Source organism: Limanda limanda, chromosome 5 (genome assembly GCF_963576545.1).
Source record: "Limanda limanda chromosome 5, fLimLim1.1, whole genome shotgun sequence".
Lineage (NCBI taxonomy): Eukaryota > Metazoa > Chordata > Actinopteri > Pleuronectiformes > Pleuronectidae > Limanda > Limanda limanda.
Window position 1 is genome coordinate 20,542,107 of NC_083640.1, and position 18,016 is coordinate 20,560,122.

At 40.8% G+C, this 18,016-nt stretch overlaps 2 protein-coding genes across 2 annotated transcripts; one reads left to right on the forward strand and one right to left on the reverse strand.

Moving 5' to 3' along the window:
• Window positions 1-3,443: 3,443 nt before the first annotated feature.
• LOC133002147 (CD59 glycoprotein-like) lies at window positions 3,444-6,287 on the forward strand. Its single transcript, XM_061071910.1, has 3 exons — window positions 3,444-3,489; window positions 4,579-4,683; window positions 5,836-6,287. Exons 1-3 carry the CDS (start codon window positions 3,444-3,446, stop codon window positions 5,985-5,987), a joined length of 303 nt encoding a protein of 100 aa, XP_060927893.1. The 3' UTR covers window positions 5,988-6,287.
• Window positions 6,288-7,034: 747 nt separating this feature from the next.
• On the reverse strand, window positions 7,035-15,314 carry LOC133001482 (myogenesis-regulating glycosidase-like). The gene is made up of 6 exons (XM_061071056.1): window positions 15,257-15,314; window positions 13,312-13,766; window positions 11,944-12,475; window positions 10,755-11,559; window positions 10,556-10,674; window positions 7,035-9,854 (listed from the first exon to the last, which is right to left on the reverse strand). Exons 2-6 carry the CDS (start codon window positions 13,605-13,607, stop codon window positions 9,507-9,509), a joined length of 2,100 nt encoding a protein of 699 aa, XP_060927039.1. The 5' UTR covers window positions 13,608-13,766; window positions 15,257-15,314; the 3' UTR covers window positions 7,035-9,506.
• Window positions 15,315-18,016: the final 2,702 nt, after the last annotated feature.

Sequence of the window (18,016 nt, forward strand, 5' to 3'; positions counted from 1 at the left end):
ATCATGTATTGACCCAACAGTGTTTCAACTTTTGAATTGAAGCTTGTGATCAACAATAGTCGATAGCGAGTAAAGGTGCTAAAACAAGGGACTAAATATAAGCAGGAAGTTGGGAGAAATACCTAAATTCTGTGATCGTAAGATTGGAGTTAGGTGGTTTGGTATCATGTGTTTCTTCCGCTTTTTGGGGGATGGGATTCAGTTTGGTTTAATGTTAAGCCCCCTCGGTCCCTTTGTGCCCGGGGCCCCTAAAGTCTCTTTAAACTCTCCTGCACATTGGGTGTTGGTTGGTGCAGTATTTACCTCGGTGGTAGCACCGTACCAACCAGCTCCACCTTTGCTAAAATGCTTATTCAATGCTAATTGAATGCTAACTTTGACAAGCGAACAAACTCGTTTTCTGGTCTATATCTGTTTCATCTCTTTACAAAGGCTGTGCCCTCAAAGGTCAGTCAGGTCAAAGTTGATGTGAGTCAACGTATTCAGCTAACATTTATATTTTGCTATTTTTGCTTGTTAAGATTAGACAAGTAGCTATGGTTAAGGTTAAGATAAGTTACCAGGAAATCAGTGTGAGCTAAAGTACAGTGTGTGTGTGTGTGTGTGTGTGTGTGTGTGTGTGTGTGTGTGTGTGTGTGTGTGTGTGTGTGTGTGTGTGTGTGTGTGTGTGTGTGTGTGCAGCTCACTCTGCCTCTTGACAGCTTGTGTTCAGCAGGACTGTGGTTCGTGTGTTTGATTCCACTGTGTGTGAAGTATCTGCTGATGGAGGCAGAGCTGCAGGTTTTCTTCTTAACTGACCCTTTTTTTATTTTGGTACTTGGTACTTTTGATACTTAAGTACATTTAATATGAGCTACTTTAAGACTCAAGACTCAAGAATTTTTCTTACGAGTGACTTTAACTTTTACCGGAGTCACTTTCAGATAAGATATCTGTACTTTACTCAAGTATGGCTTTCAAGTACTTTATACACCACTGCTGCTCAACCCGTAATTGATGACAGAAACATTGCTGTTTTGCCTATCTTCCCGTTTTGCCTACATTCGCTGTTTTGTTTACCTTCCCGTTTTGCCTACATCCGCTGTTTTGCCTATCTTCCAGTTTTTTTTACCTTCCTGTTTTGCATACCTTCCCTGTTTTGCATATACTTTTGCTGTTTTGCCTAGCTGCTTTCGCTCAGCTGATTGTTGCCTCGCTGCTTTTGATGCTCCGCTTGGTTCCGCTTGGCTCACCTACCCGTGCATCGCATGCATGCCTTGGCTGCTTCGCCTTCACGCCTATAGGCCTGAACATAGCTGCACAGCGTTTGGGTCCCTTTTTGCATGGTTCACTTGTTAACTATCTGCCTCGTGTTAACACCAACTTGGGGAAGACAGCTTTCTGTTATAAAGCACCCTACATTTGGAATGAGGTCCAAAAATCTTTAAAGTTGCGCTCATTTGTTTCATTGACGGAGTTCTCGAGTCTGGTCTCATGTACAGCTGACTTCTCCTGCAGTGACTGTAACTGCTAGTTGACTTGGCCATAGTATTTTATTGACAAATTGTTTTATACCTTGTATTACTGTGTATATATATATGCATATTTATTTCATTCCTATTTATTCAATGTATTAACTTTTAATGTATCAACTTTTTTATTGTACCCTCGGCACCTTTGTAAATGAGGGTCTTATCCCTCAATGTGTCTTCTGAGGCTTAAATAAATATTCAATCAATCAATCAAAAATGTTTGAGAGGACTGTTGGGTTCCATTTCTTTGACCTGAATTATTTGAGTTCCTCATTATTATAATGTTTATTCCATTTATTTAGCTTGTGATCATTAGTTTATTTTGTTGAATCAATATAAGCTCCTTTTCATTTGAGATTAATTTTTGTTGGCCTTTTTTAATTGGTTGCATTGTGTTTTATGTTTCCATTTTTGGGAAAGTGATATTATTGGAATTTCTGTTTATTTCATCTAATTATATTAATTGATTATTAAACCTAGTAGGCACTATGTCAAGTGCCTGCCCCATTACCACAGCTGATTCTGTTTAATCTTGATATTCTTTTCTTAATAATTTGGGCCTTGCTTTAATTATCTTGAAACCTGACGGCTGCCAACCCCATAGGTGTTTGGTATATTGTGTTTACTTGTACATTGGTTAATTTATTTTGCCTGTTACCCTACTGCCTGTTATCCCTTATCCCTTTCAGTCGCTGAGAGCCGAAGGTGGTGGGGCTGGTGTCCCAGGTGGTGGACTCCCCCTTCGTGTGCTTGCTCCCCCTGGTTTGATTTACTTCACAACGTATGTGTGACAGTGATCTTCACGTGTGACCGGGGTGAAGTTGTATTTACCATTGATAAGCCTCAGCTCCTGCCCATGTCCCTGTGTGACCGGATTTTGCTGCCCTTTAAGACATGGTATTTTTGTAATAAAAATAATTATATTTTGTTAAAAAAGAACCCTGTCTCGTGCCTCAGTATAATGAACCTGAATACCTTGGTACAGGTATTAATCAAATCTAAATAATTCTTCAGGTGAAATTCCTGAGGTGGCGTTGGCTGGCTGTGTAATTGATAAGGTTATATTTCTAACTAGCATTAAGCTTCCAAATGTACCTAATCCAACTCTGCTCGCCACAATAGTGTAGCAAAATCTATTATTATTGTTTATAAATATTTTTAATAATTTAAATACAAACTGATCACTACAAAACATTATAAATAAATAATAAAAACAGAAATATATATTTTTAAAACTTGCATAACTTTAACGGTGTAACCCCACAGATGTTTCTGTTTCACTCTTTATTGATGTTTATGACAAGGTAGTTTTTGTTGAAAAAAAATACAGAATATATTTTGGTCAGATTTTATTTGTCGTTTTCAACATTATAAACCAAAATTTTTCTTTATTTATTTTTATTGTAAAAAAAAAAAACAAGATTGATTTAACTACAAATGGGTCCAGTGAATTGGACAAGCTACATGTAGAAGACACATAATAACACATTTAATCCTTTTCTTAACCATACCAGTAACCAAATTGATGACAGGTGGTTGAAGATTTGCGATTCACAAGTCCTCTCTGTTTCTGCTTCTTATTGCTATTCAGGGTTTTGTCTGTTCAGTGGATTCAGGAGAATTTTGTATTTGGAAAAGCACAAGCAGGAAGTGAAAGTTTGGATATGTCACAAAATGCATGATGGTTTTCTCATGATCTGACAGCTTTTCTCATCAGCATAAATAAGTTCTTATTTGGATTTCCTTAAAGTGTTGATCTATAGATCATGGTTGTTTGGGGGACAATGAGGTCACTTTAGGGCTGACGTTATTCAGGTCACTGTGAGGAAATGCAAATCTCAAAGTTCTGGGATGGGGCTGAAAAGTTGAGCTATAAGAGAAAGAGGTCTCTCTTCACTTCTCTCTAAAAAACTCTTTCTCTCTACATTCATGATGCAGCTGTTTGGAGCTCTGGTTCTGTTTACGACTCTATCCACAGGTAAGACCTGAGGCAAACTTGTGCACTTTGACATTTTAACTTAAAGACATGTGTTGATGTTTAAAGGTTGTTGTCAAAGTTCAACATTTTTATGCTTGTTCACTTGAGGATTGACTCATGTCTGTTCGTTTAGTATGAAACAGCCAAGGACTTCTTTTCTCAGCTGGAAACAGCAACACATTTAATATTGTTTGTTTTACCCTCGTAAAACCCAAAGTGTAACAATGACAATGTAAACTGATATGTTGATATAGTTTGCCAACTATAAATATATATGTGCATAAATGCGTAAAGAGTATTTCCATTTTATTTATCATATATTCTGTTTCAATTCTTAATTTAATTTCTTGCTACTTTTATTTCTTACGTTTTCCTTTACACTACTACGTAGTTCTGCTGTCAATTTTGAATATCCACTTCCTCTATTTTTCTCTTTTCTTATCTTACCTAGGCCAATTTTATTTAATATAAATTATTTTACTCTCTCTTATCGGTGTCAGCATCAGCCCCCAAAAATCCATAATGCTGGGGCTCTGTAGTAAGCCTAACAAGTCAATTTATTATTGTTACCATGACAACGAAGGCTTATTACACCTGCCTCTGGTACATTTTTGTGGTTAGTATCTGAGGAAACGGGAAAGTGACCTACGCAGTTGTTGAAGTTAGAGCTTTTTAGAATTTTAAACCAGTGACATTAAAGACTCACTGACTAATTTTAATTTCCCAGCTTGATGAGAACTTTTAAGCCAAGATGTCATTCCTCATTTGCCTAATAAAAAAGACATCTCGACTATATAGTGTTCATACTTTATATTGTGACAGAGCTAAGTACTTTAACTCCGACACATTATAAAGCATAAGCTTAATACATATTTAAAAGAAAGCATTTGAAAGCACTCACACTGACGTTTCCTTTCCTGTTTTACTCCTTCATGGGCACGCAGATATTGTAATTTTCACATCCTCTTAATAAGAAATGTCCTTCAAAATGCTTTGTTGTCTCTTAGAACACAGACGACTGAATAGAAACTCTGTGAACGTTGTGAAGAGCAAACACTGATGAGACTGTGGTTGTTTGTGTCTCTGCAGCATGTGGACTGAAATGCTACTTCTGCACACCCCTCACGTCTAACTGCACTGACACCATAGTTTGCCCTGACGGCTTTGACCGCTGTTCTTCTGTCCAAGCATTGGGTGAGTTGTTCTTTCACATCAGACGTTTCTGCGGACAGAAGTGTGAACTCCAAACACATAGCAAAATCAAACTTTATCTCGAGGGACTTTGTGTAGTCAGGTCGAGACCGGAAAAAATATTGCAGAGAAACAGAGCGACTGTGGAGAGAAAACAGGTGGAAACCAGATTGACTGGTTGGGGTGCTCAGTGCATGATGGGAGGTCCTGCATCCGTCTGGGCCTAAAGCAACATAACTAAGGGTTAGGGTTCAGGGCTCACCTGATCCAGCAATGAAGCGTAATGAATTTTGGGATAGGTTGGGCCAGGAAGGGTTCAACTGTTGGAGTCTTCATATCTGTCAGGGCTCGCAGAAATGGCAGGCGTGAACCCAAATGCACGACACAGAAACAGAGTAGGAATAAGCAAAGTTCTAGGTTTATTTACAGAGCAGGGGTCAGATACCAGGCAGTCAGTCAGATGCAAACAAATCCAATAAGGAGTAGGTGAAAGAGAGATCCAGGGAACAAGCAGGTAAGTCACAAAGGAGATCAGGCAGGTTATGAGAAAGGAGGGTAACGCTGGAAGGTAAGGTAAGTAACACTAACGATCTGGCAGAGGGCAAAGGAAACTGGCAAGCAGATATACTGGAGGGAACTAATGAATGGATTGAAGAATGGTGCGTCTGTGAGAGGAGCCGGTGCGGAAGTGCAGAGCAGGAGGGGAGTGGCTGAACTCTGAAACGACACAGGAATTAGTATGTAAAAATAAGACAAGTGAAAATATTAATAAGAGGGCGAATTCGTGACAGTATCTCTGGGATGGAAGGACGCATTTGGGACGGCCTAGTCGCCCCGCTGAAGCAATCTGCTTTCAAATGCAGCCTCCAGACGATGCAGCCTTGAATTGATACGTAGTGATGGGGTTTGCCTCCCGAAACCAGAGTGGGAGCTAGTTCCACAGGAGAGGAGGCTGGTACCTGAAGGCTCTCATGTGATCTATTGGGATAATAAGGGGCTGTGAGCTCTTTAATGTCTGATAGGGCTTGATTCTTAAAGGCCTTGTGTCTTCATGCTTTAACTTCATATGTGGATGTACTAAATATCTGGTGTATGTGTCATTTATATAATAATATGTTTTGTAAACTGGAGTTTTTCCCCCATCGTGTCTTGCAGGAATCATGGTTACCAAGGGCTGTATAAACGAAAAGTTATGTGTTGGTGGCAAGCTATGCTGTGAGGGGGACTTGTGTAACAGCGCCGCACTGACTGGTCCAAGCGCCATTCTCCTGCTGGTGTCCTCCGCCATCATCACGCCGTTTCTCTGAAGCTCCGGCTGAGAATATGTTGTGGTTTCTATGTTGCTCTACAAAGAGTTGTTGATTCAGGACAAACACAACATTCCTCAGGATGAAACTTGTAATCCTTTTTCTTTATTTTTACAACCATCAACACTTTTTTAGGAATCCCTGATTTAAAATTTTAAAAAAAAAGAATGACAAAACACGACATTAAATATGAAGCATGAGAAAATAATAAACATGTTGATTTGATGAACCTGATGATGAACAAACAAGCAGACATAGTGTAACTGGGTTATTGTTGTACCTATAATCAATAAATATGACTACAAGAAAATACACCTAAGTCCTGGTCAATGATTGCTTTAATTTGTACATAGATTTGAATATTAAAAAGGTTTGATGTTGCCACCTACTTTGTAATTTCACAAACGTCAGTCTGTCTGTATGTTTTTGAAACATGTACAGGTATCTGTATTTAGAATCTCTTTGTGTGTAAATAGATTTCAAAATGTATGAAGAAAATATTTTAAAATATGTATTTAGATTTGAAGTACTACTTAGTACTACAATAATTGCCCCATACAGCTGACTCACTGCCACCAGATGCTCACAAGATGGCAGCATTAGGTAAAGTAACATTTCTATGAATAACTGGAATTAATGAGTGTTTTAGATTACAGCTGCTCCGATGTCTTCTTGGCCGACTTGAGAGAAAACAAAAAAACTACAAAAACAAAATACTTTAATATTACCAATGTGTTATCATTTTGTTTATTTGTATAAAAACATCAAGATACCAAATGGGAAGTTTCATATATATATATCACAGTTTTTTTTTATCAAAGTGTTTAGTGTTATGAAATTTAACTTCTGCGAGTTCTGGAAGAAGACCAAGTAGTGGGACTATAAAGTTCACATCTCCTCCTCCACAGATCTCTCTCCTCACAGGGTTGAATTATTATTTATTATTTATGCATCTCTGATCCTGTGTGTGATTCTGTCCACAGGTAAGAAGAGTGTGTGTTTATGTCTCTATTCTGGGCTTTAAAAACACAAAGAAATGAAGGTTACTAATGAGTAAATGAGTCATTTTATTCCTTGAGTTCTGGGTTTCACATCAAGATTTACAGCCAAAATTGATTTGTTTTGAAAGACAAGTGACAGGACAGGATGTGACACAATAATAACCCAATAGTTAATGGTTATTACAACATATTTTCGTAACCTATAACACACTCAGAACTCAAGACAAATAAGGATTTTTTTTCATCTGGATCAGGGACGAAGCTGGATGAATTTGCGGAATAACTTATTTCTTCATGTTTCTTTTTACAAGTGCAAATAAAAGAAAAATCAGGCGATGTGGTGCACAGTATGGTCATGGCAAACTGAAAATCAAACAGTCCACATGTGAATACAATCTGAAGATAAAACAAGTACCGTGGGAATCACACAGTTGCTTTGACACGGATGCATCCATTGAACAATCAAGTGTTGAAATGGAGCGGAATGTTGTTGTCATGTGGAAACATCAGACTTCCGTTTTGTGATGTACTTTAGGCCAACGCATTTATTGGACCCCTTTAGAACCCATTTCAAAACACACTTAAAATCAACAAAGCTTTTCACAGCACATAAAACAAACTTTTTCCTGTTCTCTTTGGCGTCTAATTTCATAAGGTAGCAAGTAATCCTTCATAGCTGCACAAAACATTAACCCGACCACTTCCTTGACAGTGATAACATCTGGATGGATTTCACATCTCCAACATAACATTTACTTAACTTTCCAAATCCCTTTAAATGATGCTTATCGGTGCATATTGACCTTTCACATTTGTCACATGTGAAACATCGTGTTATCGTCTCACAGAAGTGAAATTAGTCTCTATAAATGCCTGCCACAAACACATATGACTGATGTTATTCAAAGTTGCTGTGTATGAGCTTTGAATATTTTTGACATTGACTCCACCTTGTGGTTGGAACAAGGATGGAAGAAAACTACACAGCAGCAGGACTGTCATCAAACAAAAACTATCAAAAAAACATGAAAAATGCTTTAATCCCATCACATTTATAAAGTTGGTAAGTTTAACATTTAAAATCAGTGCGGAATCCATCTTATATAGTAGAATTATTATCAAGAACAGCAATTAGATGACTTAACAAGGAGTGTGCTTTACTCTAATAATCACTGTGTAAGCTTAGGACATACATTATATTCATATGCCAGATATCTCATTCACAGTGTCACTACTTAAAAACATATAGGTGCAGTGCATTAGCATATCAGTGTGTGTGTGATTTATTTCCTCAATGGTTCTGTGTGCGACGGCCGGCATATTCAAATTCAGCTGATAAGGCAAATTAAAGTCGCAAGGCAGACGTGGACGGCACAAGAAAATATTTTATCTTTGAGAACAATACTTGTTTTACAAGGCAAACCAGTAGCAGTTGTATAATTAATCTGTTTCTTGCTGTGGATCAACAAAGTTAATTCATATTAAAACAAATCTTTTAAATTATCTGTAAAATCTACACTGAGCTATAAAATTTGATAAAAACTACTAAAAAGTAGTTTTTTTTAGATTTGGCACTGAAACGACAGATTGGCACAACAGGTCAGGGACTGATGACATAAAAATATACCTCTGTTACCCCCCCATTTAAATCCATAAACACATTCATTTAGATTGTTAAAAGCAAATTTATAAGTTATATGAATAATTTTAACTAAAGTTAAATAGTGCATGTTAGCTTTACAGGCAGTGTCCATAAAATCCAAATAGAGCAGTTTCCATGGTGACATAAGTTTGGCATCTGTCCAACTCCAGTGCATTTTTAAAGCCAATTCAGTGCACAACCCTGTCGAACCACAATTAAGAAATAAAATTCACATAGAAGATAAACCCAATCTTACCCTAAAACAAAAACATATTTAGTCATATGACTCAGGCTGTGAAGGACAAATTGTTATCTAGGTGTCCTTTAGGTGGAAGACTGCTGTCTGGTTGATGGTACAATCTAAGATCGGTTTTATTATTGGTTGTGCAAGGCACATAACGATGAGGATCAGCTTAAGGATGGAACAAGACAATCAGAAGTGAAAAGACGTTTCTGTTTCTCTAATCCGCAGACAGAAGTCCAGATAAAGAGCAGGGGCCTCATTCATAAAACAGTAGGTAGGATACATACGAGTCTTGTATGTGCGCACAAAGGCTGAAAATGGCATACGCAAAAGAATATTCAGATTTATAAAACTGTGCACACGCACACCTGACATTTGCTCGAAAAGTGGCGTCTAGGGTCTGAAAGATGCGTACACAATGGTTATTAACAAGGCCCCAGGTCGGAGAAGACATGAAGTTAATCTTTAACAAAAAACTCTCTGCCGTGGCAACAGATCCCAGGTAGTCATTTCCCTTTTGAAAATCAACATTTTAGACTATTTCCTGCGAATTTGCCCACAAAAGAATGTAGATGAGCATTCAAAATGCATGTGCGTTTATGAGTTAATGTGTCTTTCATTGTTTAACGTCTTCAGTGAACCCATATAAAGAAAGCTACCTCGTCCAGGTCCACAGGGTAGTCAGTGAGGTGAATGGGGCCTTTATCAAAATATTCTCCCTTGTAGCTTCTCCAGCGTCCTGCTGGCAGATAGATGTCCCTCTCCTGCTTGCCTGGCTCCAACACCGGAGCCACCATCAGGTCATCCCCGATGAGAAACTGGGAGTCGATCTTATAGGCTGCCTCGTCATTAGTGGCGATCCACCAAAGAGGTCTTATGATCGGGTCTCCTGTGTCAAGAACCTCACCTGCCAGTTCCAGAACCCTTGGTGCCACCAGAGTCTCGTGGAGCTCCGTGAACTTCTGCGCTATCTCAACAACCTGACGATGAACACACAATGATAATGAGTCTGCCTCACAATGGATGCATGTCCACAAACAGACAGTGTAGCATGATGGCTGGTTAACACACCGAGTTTCTTTTTCTTTCTTGTCTTGAGTCTGTATTTAGATACATTTATATCTTCAAGCAAATAATAATGTTCATTGACCAAAAAACACTCAAATAAAGCTGCTTTATAAGACCCCAAATATACTGTCATAATACAGACCTAAAAGATATCATAAAAATGCCCTTCTTGAAAATATACATTTATTTATTTATTATTTACCAATGTAAATAAGGTTTTGTAAAGTGCATTGCACGCTTGAATTTGAAAATTTGTGCACAGCCAAATTTTAGGTTTCGGAGGGGCAATGTATACAATGAATATAATACTTTTTTATGGTGTTATAATGCAATTATAAAATGACATCATCACTTCTTATAGGATGCATAGGTACCTCAAAAACTGCATTTTTAAGTGTACATGATGTCATTTCGTTTCTTTCTTTGCACCTCCTTCATAACGACTCTAATCACATGATGTCATACGATGGGGAATCATTATCTGTTCAAAATAGGCCCCCGCCTCTCTTGTCATATTATGTGCGTAGATATCTTGGATTTTTGCTTTCTGAGTTTAGCCCGAGAAGATTCTGTGTTTGTAGCCTCACCCATGGGTGGAACTACCAGAACTCACCTCTTTGTCATAGGCCCAGGGTGGTATAGAGAACTGCATGGCAGGCATAAAAGCTGACAGCTCCAGCCACCGGATGTAAAGCTCTCTGTCTGGCAGATCATGTTTGCCATCTAAACCACCTAAAACAGAACACAGGTGTCAGACAGAAGACTTGAAAAACAGGAACACCGCCAACTTCTATCTCTATAACTCACTGTACCTGTTGTGCGGTTGGGGTATGCATTTCCTCCGATCATATCAGGTAGGACAAACTGGTAGCCCAGAATGCTAATTGTCAGTACAGTTGGGATGATGGACTTGAGACCGAGCTCGTAGCCCCACACGGAGTCTCTGTCGATGATCCTGAAGAAGCAGGAGATGTTCTGACTCTGGTAACCCACCCTCAGCTCAGCGCGCTCACTGAAGGGTATGGCCATCTCTGTGTAGCGACGGGTGAAGGTGGAGGGATCAGATAGTGGGACCAGGGTGCTGAACTGGTGGGGGAGGTAGCTTGTCTCTCCTGCATCGAACTTGAAGGAGGTCACGTCGTAGTTTGTTTTAAGCGTGCGTAGATTGGACAAGTACCAGTCACGAGCTTCTGGGTTCGTAAAGTCCAAGATTCCACCAATGCCGTTCCACCAGCGCACCAGAGCAGGCAGCTGGCCGTTCGGCTCCCGGACAAACAGCCCCTTCTCCACAGCAACACCGAAGTTAATGGAGTCATAGTTGATAAAAGGATGTGTCCAGAGCGACACCTCAAACCCGTCTTCTCTCAGCTTCTCAAACATCCCGCTGGCATTGGGGAACTTCTGCGGGTCAAAGTCAAACTCTCCATAGTCGGCAGTGTAGCGGTCGTCCAGTTCCAGGTGGGAGCAGTTGAAGCCGTAGTTGGTGATGTCAGAGGCGTAGCTCAGCAGCTTCTCCTGAGTTACAGATGTTTTGTGGAGAGCCCATGTGGACCACACTGGATGTTTGAACACTTTAGTAGATGGGACCTTGATAGGCTTTGGGAAGTAGCGACGCACCTGTGCAAAACACAAGCATAAAGAGCAGAGTTACTACAGAAGCATCGATATCAGCACAATTTGGTTTTCCATCATGCAAGAAAGCAGGGAAGTCCTGTATTGTACAACCTTGTAGTGGTTCTTCTGAAATCAAATGTTCTCCTAAAAAAGACATGTTATGCTATTTTGGACTTTTTAAGAAGGGAGGATTCCAATTTGGCCTTGCTATGTAAATGCACCATAATTTGTCTAAAAAAGCAGCAACACATGCCATAAGAGCATCTCGTTGAAGTCAAGTGTAAATGTACCAATTCCCACCTGCTCTAAAATACGTAGAGTGATATAATAACAGATAACGTTTTAATCTTGCCGTAAAAACTAAATAAGCAGTAAGTCTCTACTCACCATGTATTTGTGAATAGATGTAACATCTGACCCCACACACACTCTATAGCTGAGTTCAGGTAAGGCTTGCTGTCCCTCTGCTGGTTTGAAGGGAGAGTCCTGGTACCGGGCCTGGAACCTGAGCGTGCTGTCCTTCTCTGACCAGCCCAAATGAAATGGCACTGAGTCATTGATCTTGATCGCGGTTGCGTTCGACGACAGCCAATAGCGTTCTAGGATTCCCCCAAAGGCGTTCCGATTGGAGTAGACATCACTGGTGATGAAAGGCAGCGGATCCTCCTCACCCTGGAACTTGATAGGCCAGTACTGCGTGGCCATCTCTGCCCCGCCGTACCAATAGGAATCATTAAAGGCCATGGCGTGCTCCACCAAACGCTTCTCTTGAAGCTCCTCCCAGCGCACGCGGTAACACATCACTGTGTCCTTAAGCTGCACTGTCTCGATAAAGAAGTTGAGTGTGCCAGAATCTGATTGAGTGCAGCTCAAAATGTTTTTCTCCTTTGAGCAGGAGTCCAGATCCAGAGTGCCAGACCTGCCGAGGTGTGTGGACAGACAAAAGGACCTGGTTAAGCCTGGTTGGGGAGTGAGGTCTGTATTGCTAAGAAGTCAAGTTCGCAAAAATCTCTTAGAGTATTCAAATACCACAAGAGAAAATAAATCATAACACAAAATATCTTATGCTAAATTCAATTACTATATTCCTGTGCAAATCCAGGGACTGTGCGATTACTATTTCGGTCAATGAGAGCTCACTGCTGATAGAGGACGTGACTAAATCAGTCTTCCCTGAGGGTGTAATCATGTGTCTGCCTTGTCTGGCTTTCCATTATCCATCCACACATTGCACACCAGCAGCCTTTTAGCACGGCTCAGCACACAAAGAAGAACAACTGTGACAGGGGGCATTGTTAGTCAAGATGTACTGGTCGTATTACACCGGGAGGGGGGGGGGGTTACTTACAAGAACGAATTAGGTTGTATGACATTGCACAGAAGTTGCTGTTTTTCTTGTCACTTTGTGTTTAGTTTGCTTTAAAACAGTCGATGCATTGCACTTATACAAACATAACGTTTTCCTGACTTACTGGTAGAGTTGAAATGACTAGCCTATTGTAATGATTTTGATAATCAATCTATTTGCGTCACTTCCCACCCATCCTTCGTCAGGGCCAGTTTCTCAAAAGTGACTATTTTCGTTTTATTTTGCTGTAAATTTACTGTAAATAGTTTTGGACTAATGATTGGACAAATTTAGCTATTTAAATGTGTCACATGGGGTATTTATCACAATCTTTCAGAGATTTAATCAAACTATAGAGACATTAAACAGCAGATACATCCATATTGAATATTGAACAGTGAACCCACCTGAAGGTCATGGTGAAGATGACAGCCCCTGCATCGTTACGGATGATGAAACCGTCCTTGTTGAGGTCTAATAACTCCGTCTTCAACAGCTGGGCTTTACGGAGAGACGCAGAGTAGTAGCACCAAGCAACCACAGCAGCCAGCACCAAGGCACAGCCCAACATCCCCGCCAACACCATGGGCCGGCCCTCATTAGACAGCTTCTTCCTTCTGGTTATCCCACTCATCTGGGGCTCCACAGGGGCCACCGGGACAACCTCATACATACTGAAGATGGGGGGCATAGCGACGGGCATCGTGGCTTTGGACAGGAAGGGGCGGGAGTGAAGAGCTCGATGTCAGCGCTGGTGGAAATGTCTGGAATATATCTTCACATTGGCAGGTGAAAATAAGACGTCTACCTGCCGATCTTTAGCCAAGTCACCGTTTCTGAAAGTCGGCCGATCTGTCCAGAGCTGCGAGACAGACAGAGGCAGACAGAAGTCAACTTTCAGTATGAGCGGCGGCACAATGGGTAAAAGAACGAGGAACAGGACACCACACATATCCCTGGCATGCAGCTTGGCATAGATCAACCAAGACGTTGAGCTTGACAATCCAGTTCTCCTCACTGCTGAGAGTCTCAAGGAAGTGTAGTTATAAATAGGTTTGGAGCTCTGAAGGCTGCTTGACATCATGATTACACACATTTATTATTCCCCCACTGTTTGGCACTATACCCGTAAAACATTACAATAATCCAGTCAAACTGCACCATTTGAAAAAAATCTAAAATCCGGAAAATCACTAGATTTATGGTCAGTGCTGCTGTATGTGGGCCATCACTACACTGGCGTATACTAGTGCAGCTGCATGTTACTGTATTGAATGCATTCAATAGTACTTGTGCTGCAGCATAATGCAGCAGCAGCAGCAGCGTCCGGCAGAGAAACAGCACAGCAGAGCAGCTTTAATCTGGTAAACAGCAGTTAGCCACACACCCACCGATGATAACAGAACCAATGAAACAATAAAAACAGGCTATGAGGAGAGAAAGTCCAGGCACCGTGTCAGCATGATTCAATTACATTCATCTCTCGGGTAAGAGCAGCTTGGATGTGTCTAAATAATATTCATCAGTCGCAGCCCTCAAATAACTGTGCTGCAGCAAGCCTACAGTTTTCCGGCTGGTTATCCCCCCCCACAGGTGTCATTATGTCCCAGCTCCACATGCTTATTTAGTTCTGATGAAGGTTTTGTGACAACACAGCAGGGAGGGAAGGAAACCTTGCAAAATACATACCCTGTAAGTAACAGCTGGGTTACTGTACTTAAACCTCAGCATCTGTTAGCACAACAACCTGAACCTTTCTATATGGTTAGATTCAAAGCTGCACCATGTTGTTAATATGATCAATCTGTTTTTACAGTCATGGATTTAGTATCACACGCTGAACTTAACCCTGCTTTCCTTATACTCCCATTTCCCAGTACTCAGTCCTACACTTACTGGTCCAGAGCTGCCTTTGTATCCTGGACGTGTGGAAAGTACGTGTGTTTCCTTCAAGAAAGCGAGCTCACGGACAAGTTCCCAGCCTGTTATTGTGTGTGTGTTCACATTAGTTGCATCTCCAGCTAAAACAAGACACACTCGAACCACCTGACTCTACTGGGTTGATCCCAGTGGAAACCAGCTGTGCCTCCACGGGCACGTTCTTACATAACTTTCCACACAGGAGTCAAGTGAGGACCAGAAGGACCCAACGTGTCCGATAAAGGATCGATACCAGCTGCACTCGGCGGTCGGGACGGTTCAGCCACTGAAACCGCTTGTGACGAAATCAGCTGTGAACGCGGGGACGTCCAAGGTTAAAAACGACCTCTTCTACACGTGTGACCTGTGGACAAGTTGTAGAAACACGTCCACGGTCGAGTGAAATGTCCGTGGCTCGTGAAGTTCTCTCACCTCCGCATCTCGCTCCCGGAGGTCGACGTGAGCTACAGCTGGAAACGCAGGAGTCAACTGCGCATGCGCGGTGCAGTTCACAGCCACAGTGTCCCGCCCAACAACACACCGCCTCGAAGCGGATTGGTCCAGATACAAGTCACTTGGCACCCGATGGAGGGGCTTCTGGGAAATGTAGTGTAGGAATCAGTGAATCTCTGTCCACAAACAGATTTCCAATAAGTAGAAAAGTAGTTTTACTTTTACCTGTCAGCAGCTGCAATTTAAATTATTAAACAAATAATAATTGTTTTTTTTATGATTTAAATGTTATTGTTAAATCATGAATCGTATACGCTACCGTACCAATGGCAACTATCTGAATCAAGTAGTAGGTCATCATCGTGTGTGTGACCTTTGCTACGTTTCAAGTTAGCACAGGGTCAACGGTAACATGAAAGTGTTGGACCAGGACAAACAGGTCCCAGCTGAAATAAAAGCAAGGTAGACAGAGCCGACTATTTAAAAATAAAAAGTTAAAAAGAATTGAATACTACAACTACATACATTCAGATGTGTAGTGGGACATTCCTACCTGTGTTTTACTTTTACCTGTCAGCAACATAAATTTAAATTATTTAAAAATTTGAAAAAAAAATGTTATGATTTAAATGTTATTGTTAAATCATGAATCGTATATGCTACCGTACCCATGGCAACCAGTCGAATCAACTACAAGTAGTAGGTCATCATCGTGTGTGTGACCTTTGCTACGTTTCAAGTTAGCGCAGGGTCAACAGTAGCATGAAAGTGTTGGACCAGGACAAACAGGTCCCCGCTGAAATAAAAGCAAGGTAGACAGAGCCGACTATTTAAAAATAAAAGTTAAAAATAATAGAATACTACAACTACATACATTCAGATGTGCAGTGGGACATTCCTACCTGTGTGGAGTGTGTGTGAATAGTTTAGAATATGATATATGTGTGTTTGGTGAGGCTGTGCAGGCGGCTCTGGATGCAAAGAACAGCAGATTCCGTGCAGACAAGGCTGTGCAGTCGTCAATCGGTCCTGAACCGCAGAGCTGAGGTGACCAGCATGTGTTCCAGTGACTGGGATGTGGTCTCTGCCACTGGGTGACAGCAACGAGCTGTGACTGACGCACAGAGAAGAGAGTTCAGACTCAAGTAGTCACTTCTCTCCTGGTTTATCTCCTTCATCACAACATGAGAGCAGATATTCTTGTTATTGTTGTTCCATTAAATGTCAGTTAGCGATAGAAATAGGTCAAGTAGTTTGGCTAGTTATCTTAATGACTGGTTTTAGTGGTGGAGGAACTGATGGCTGAAATAACCTGTAGTGTTGCTATAGCAACAGTAGCAGCATAGCTAGCTAGTATACTTGCAGAGTAATGCTAGTAGTACTGGCATTCAGGTTAAAGCAGTTAAGTTCTGTAAACTTAAGTATATGTACACAAGGTGACTGAGATTAGAAGTGGACTATCAATGCACAACTACTGCAGAGCCCCACGCCATCATATCATTTACTCCTGGTGATTTGAAAAGATTTGATTTTATTGGGGAATGTGCCACTTTATAATATCCTTTATTTACGGTCCTGGAATCGGTTTGTTGAATGACAGAATATCAGCAACTATTCTGGTAACTGATTGATTTTAATTCTATTAATATTGAACACTTTTCCACAGAATATTTTGTGTTGATTAATTGAATATTGTTGAGGTTTTGACTGTTCACAGTTCACAGCTATATTACTATTATCATTATAAGGGCCAGAGTACCAAACGTTTGGAGGCCCTATTGTATTTCGAAGGATTTGTATTTCCCTTTAGGGCTTTTTCAGGCCTAGACATGCTCAAATTGTTACCAAATTTTGCAGGAAATTCTAAACCCCAAACAGAAATTGTATTCTGGAGTAATTTGAAATGGGCGTGGCAAAATGGCTCAACAGCGCTATCTAGTCTCCCTCAAAATACATTTGTGTAACAACGGCACCCTCCTGAAGACATTCGTATGGTTTTAATGAATGGGAGTGGCAAAATAACTGACTAGCGCCCCCTAAAGTGCAGCCACGGCGCTACGATTGGCCGACAAGTACAAAAATCAATAGGGACAATTGTCTTTTCATGACAAACAAATAAGTCTGATGAACTTACAGCGCCACCTGCTGGCTACAGTGACGATGCTGAGCTCAGCATGAACTCCTCTTGGCTGCTTCACAATATTCAGCTCAAATGAGCTGTATATATAAAGGAAGACTTCATAGGATTAATTTAGCAAATAATTCTTTGTTGTCAGTTTGCTTTAATGTCACAGTGTCAGTGGTGTTAGATCCCTTCGATGTCTTAGATGCAAAGATGAAAGATTTATACGTTCTGCAGAGAGAAAAGACTGTTTTTGACCTGAACATATGTATTAGTCCGTATATAGTGATAGGGATAGCACCACCTACTGCCAAAAGAAGGTATCGTTTTAAAACTAAATTTGGTTTAGATTGTTTTCACTATGGGGTCTAACATGATGGCGGGGACCGAATGCATGATTAGTGCGCGTTGTCCAGCAGCGCATGACGGACGCAGGAAGTGACGTGTTTATCCTTCCTGTGGTACACAAAACGCACTCAACAAGGAGCCGTTGTGCCCGGTCCCTGTTCTCCCCGCGGCCGCTTCAGGTCCCGAGATGTAAAGTGTCAGGGGCCTCATTTATAAAAGAGTGCGTAGGATTCATACTAAAAGTGTACGTACGTACAAAATCCGGAAAT

Bases quoted from the DNA above. Each gene is read 5' to 3' on its own strand.
- LOC133002147 (XM_061071910.1), top strand. From the start codon at position 3,444: ATGCAGCTGTTTGGAGCTCTGGTTCTGTTTACGACTCTATCCACAG. The intron at 3,490-4,578 runs GTAAGACCTGAG...GTGTCTCTGCAG, and splicing joins GTTTACGACTCTATCCACAG to CATGTGGACTGAAATGCTAC. The intron at 4,684-5,835 runs GTGAGTTGTTCT...CGTGTCTTGCAG, and splicing joins TTCTTCTGTCCAAGCATTGG to GAATCATGGTTACCAAGGGC.
- LOC133001482 (XM_061071056.1), bottom strand. From the start codon at position 13,607: ATGCCCGTCGCTATGCCCCCCATCTTCAGTATGTATGAGGTTGTCCCG. The intron at 12,476-13,311 runs GTGGGTTCACTG...ACACCTCGGCAG, and splicing joins ATCTTCACCATGACCTTCAG to GTCTGGCACTCTGGATCTGG. The intron at 10,675-10,754 runs GTACAGTGAGTT...GTTCTGTTTTAG, and splicing joins ATACCCCAACCGCACAACAG to GTGGTTTAGATGGCAAACAT.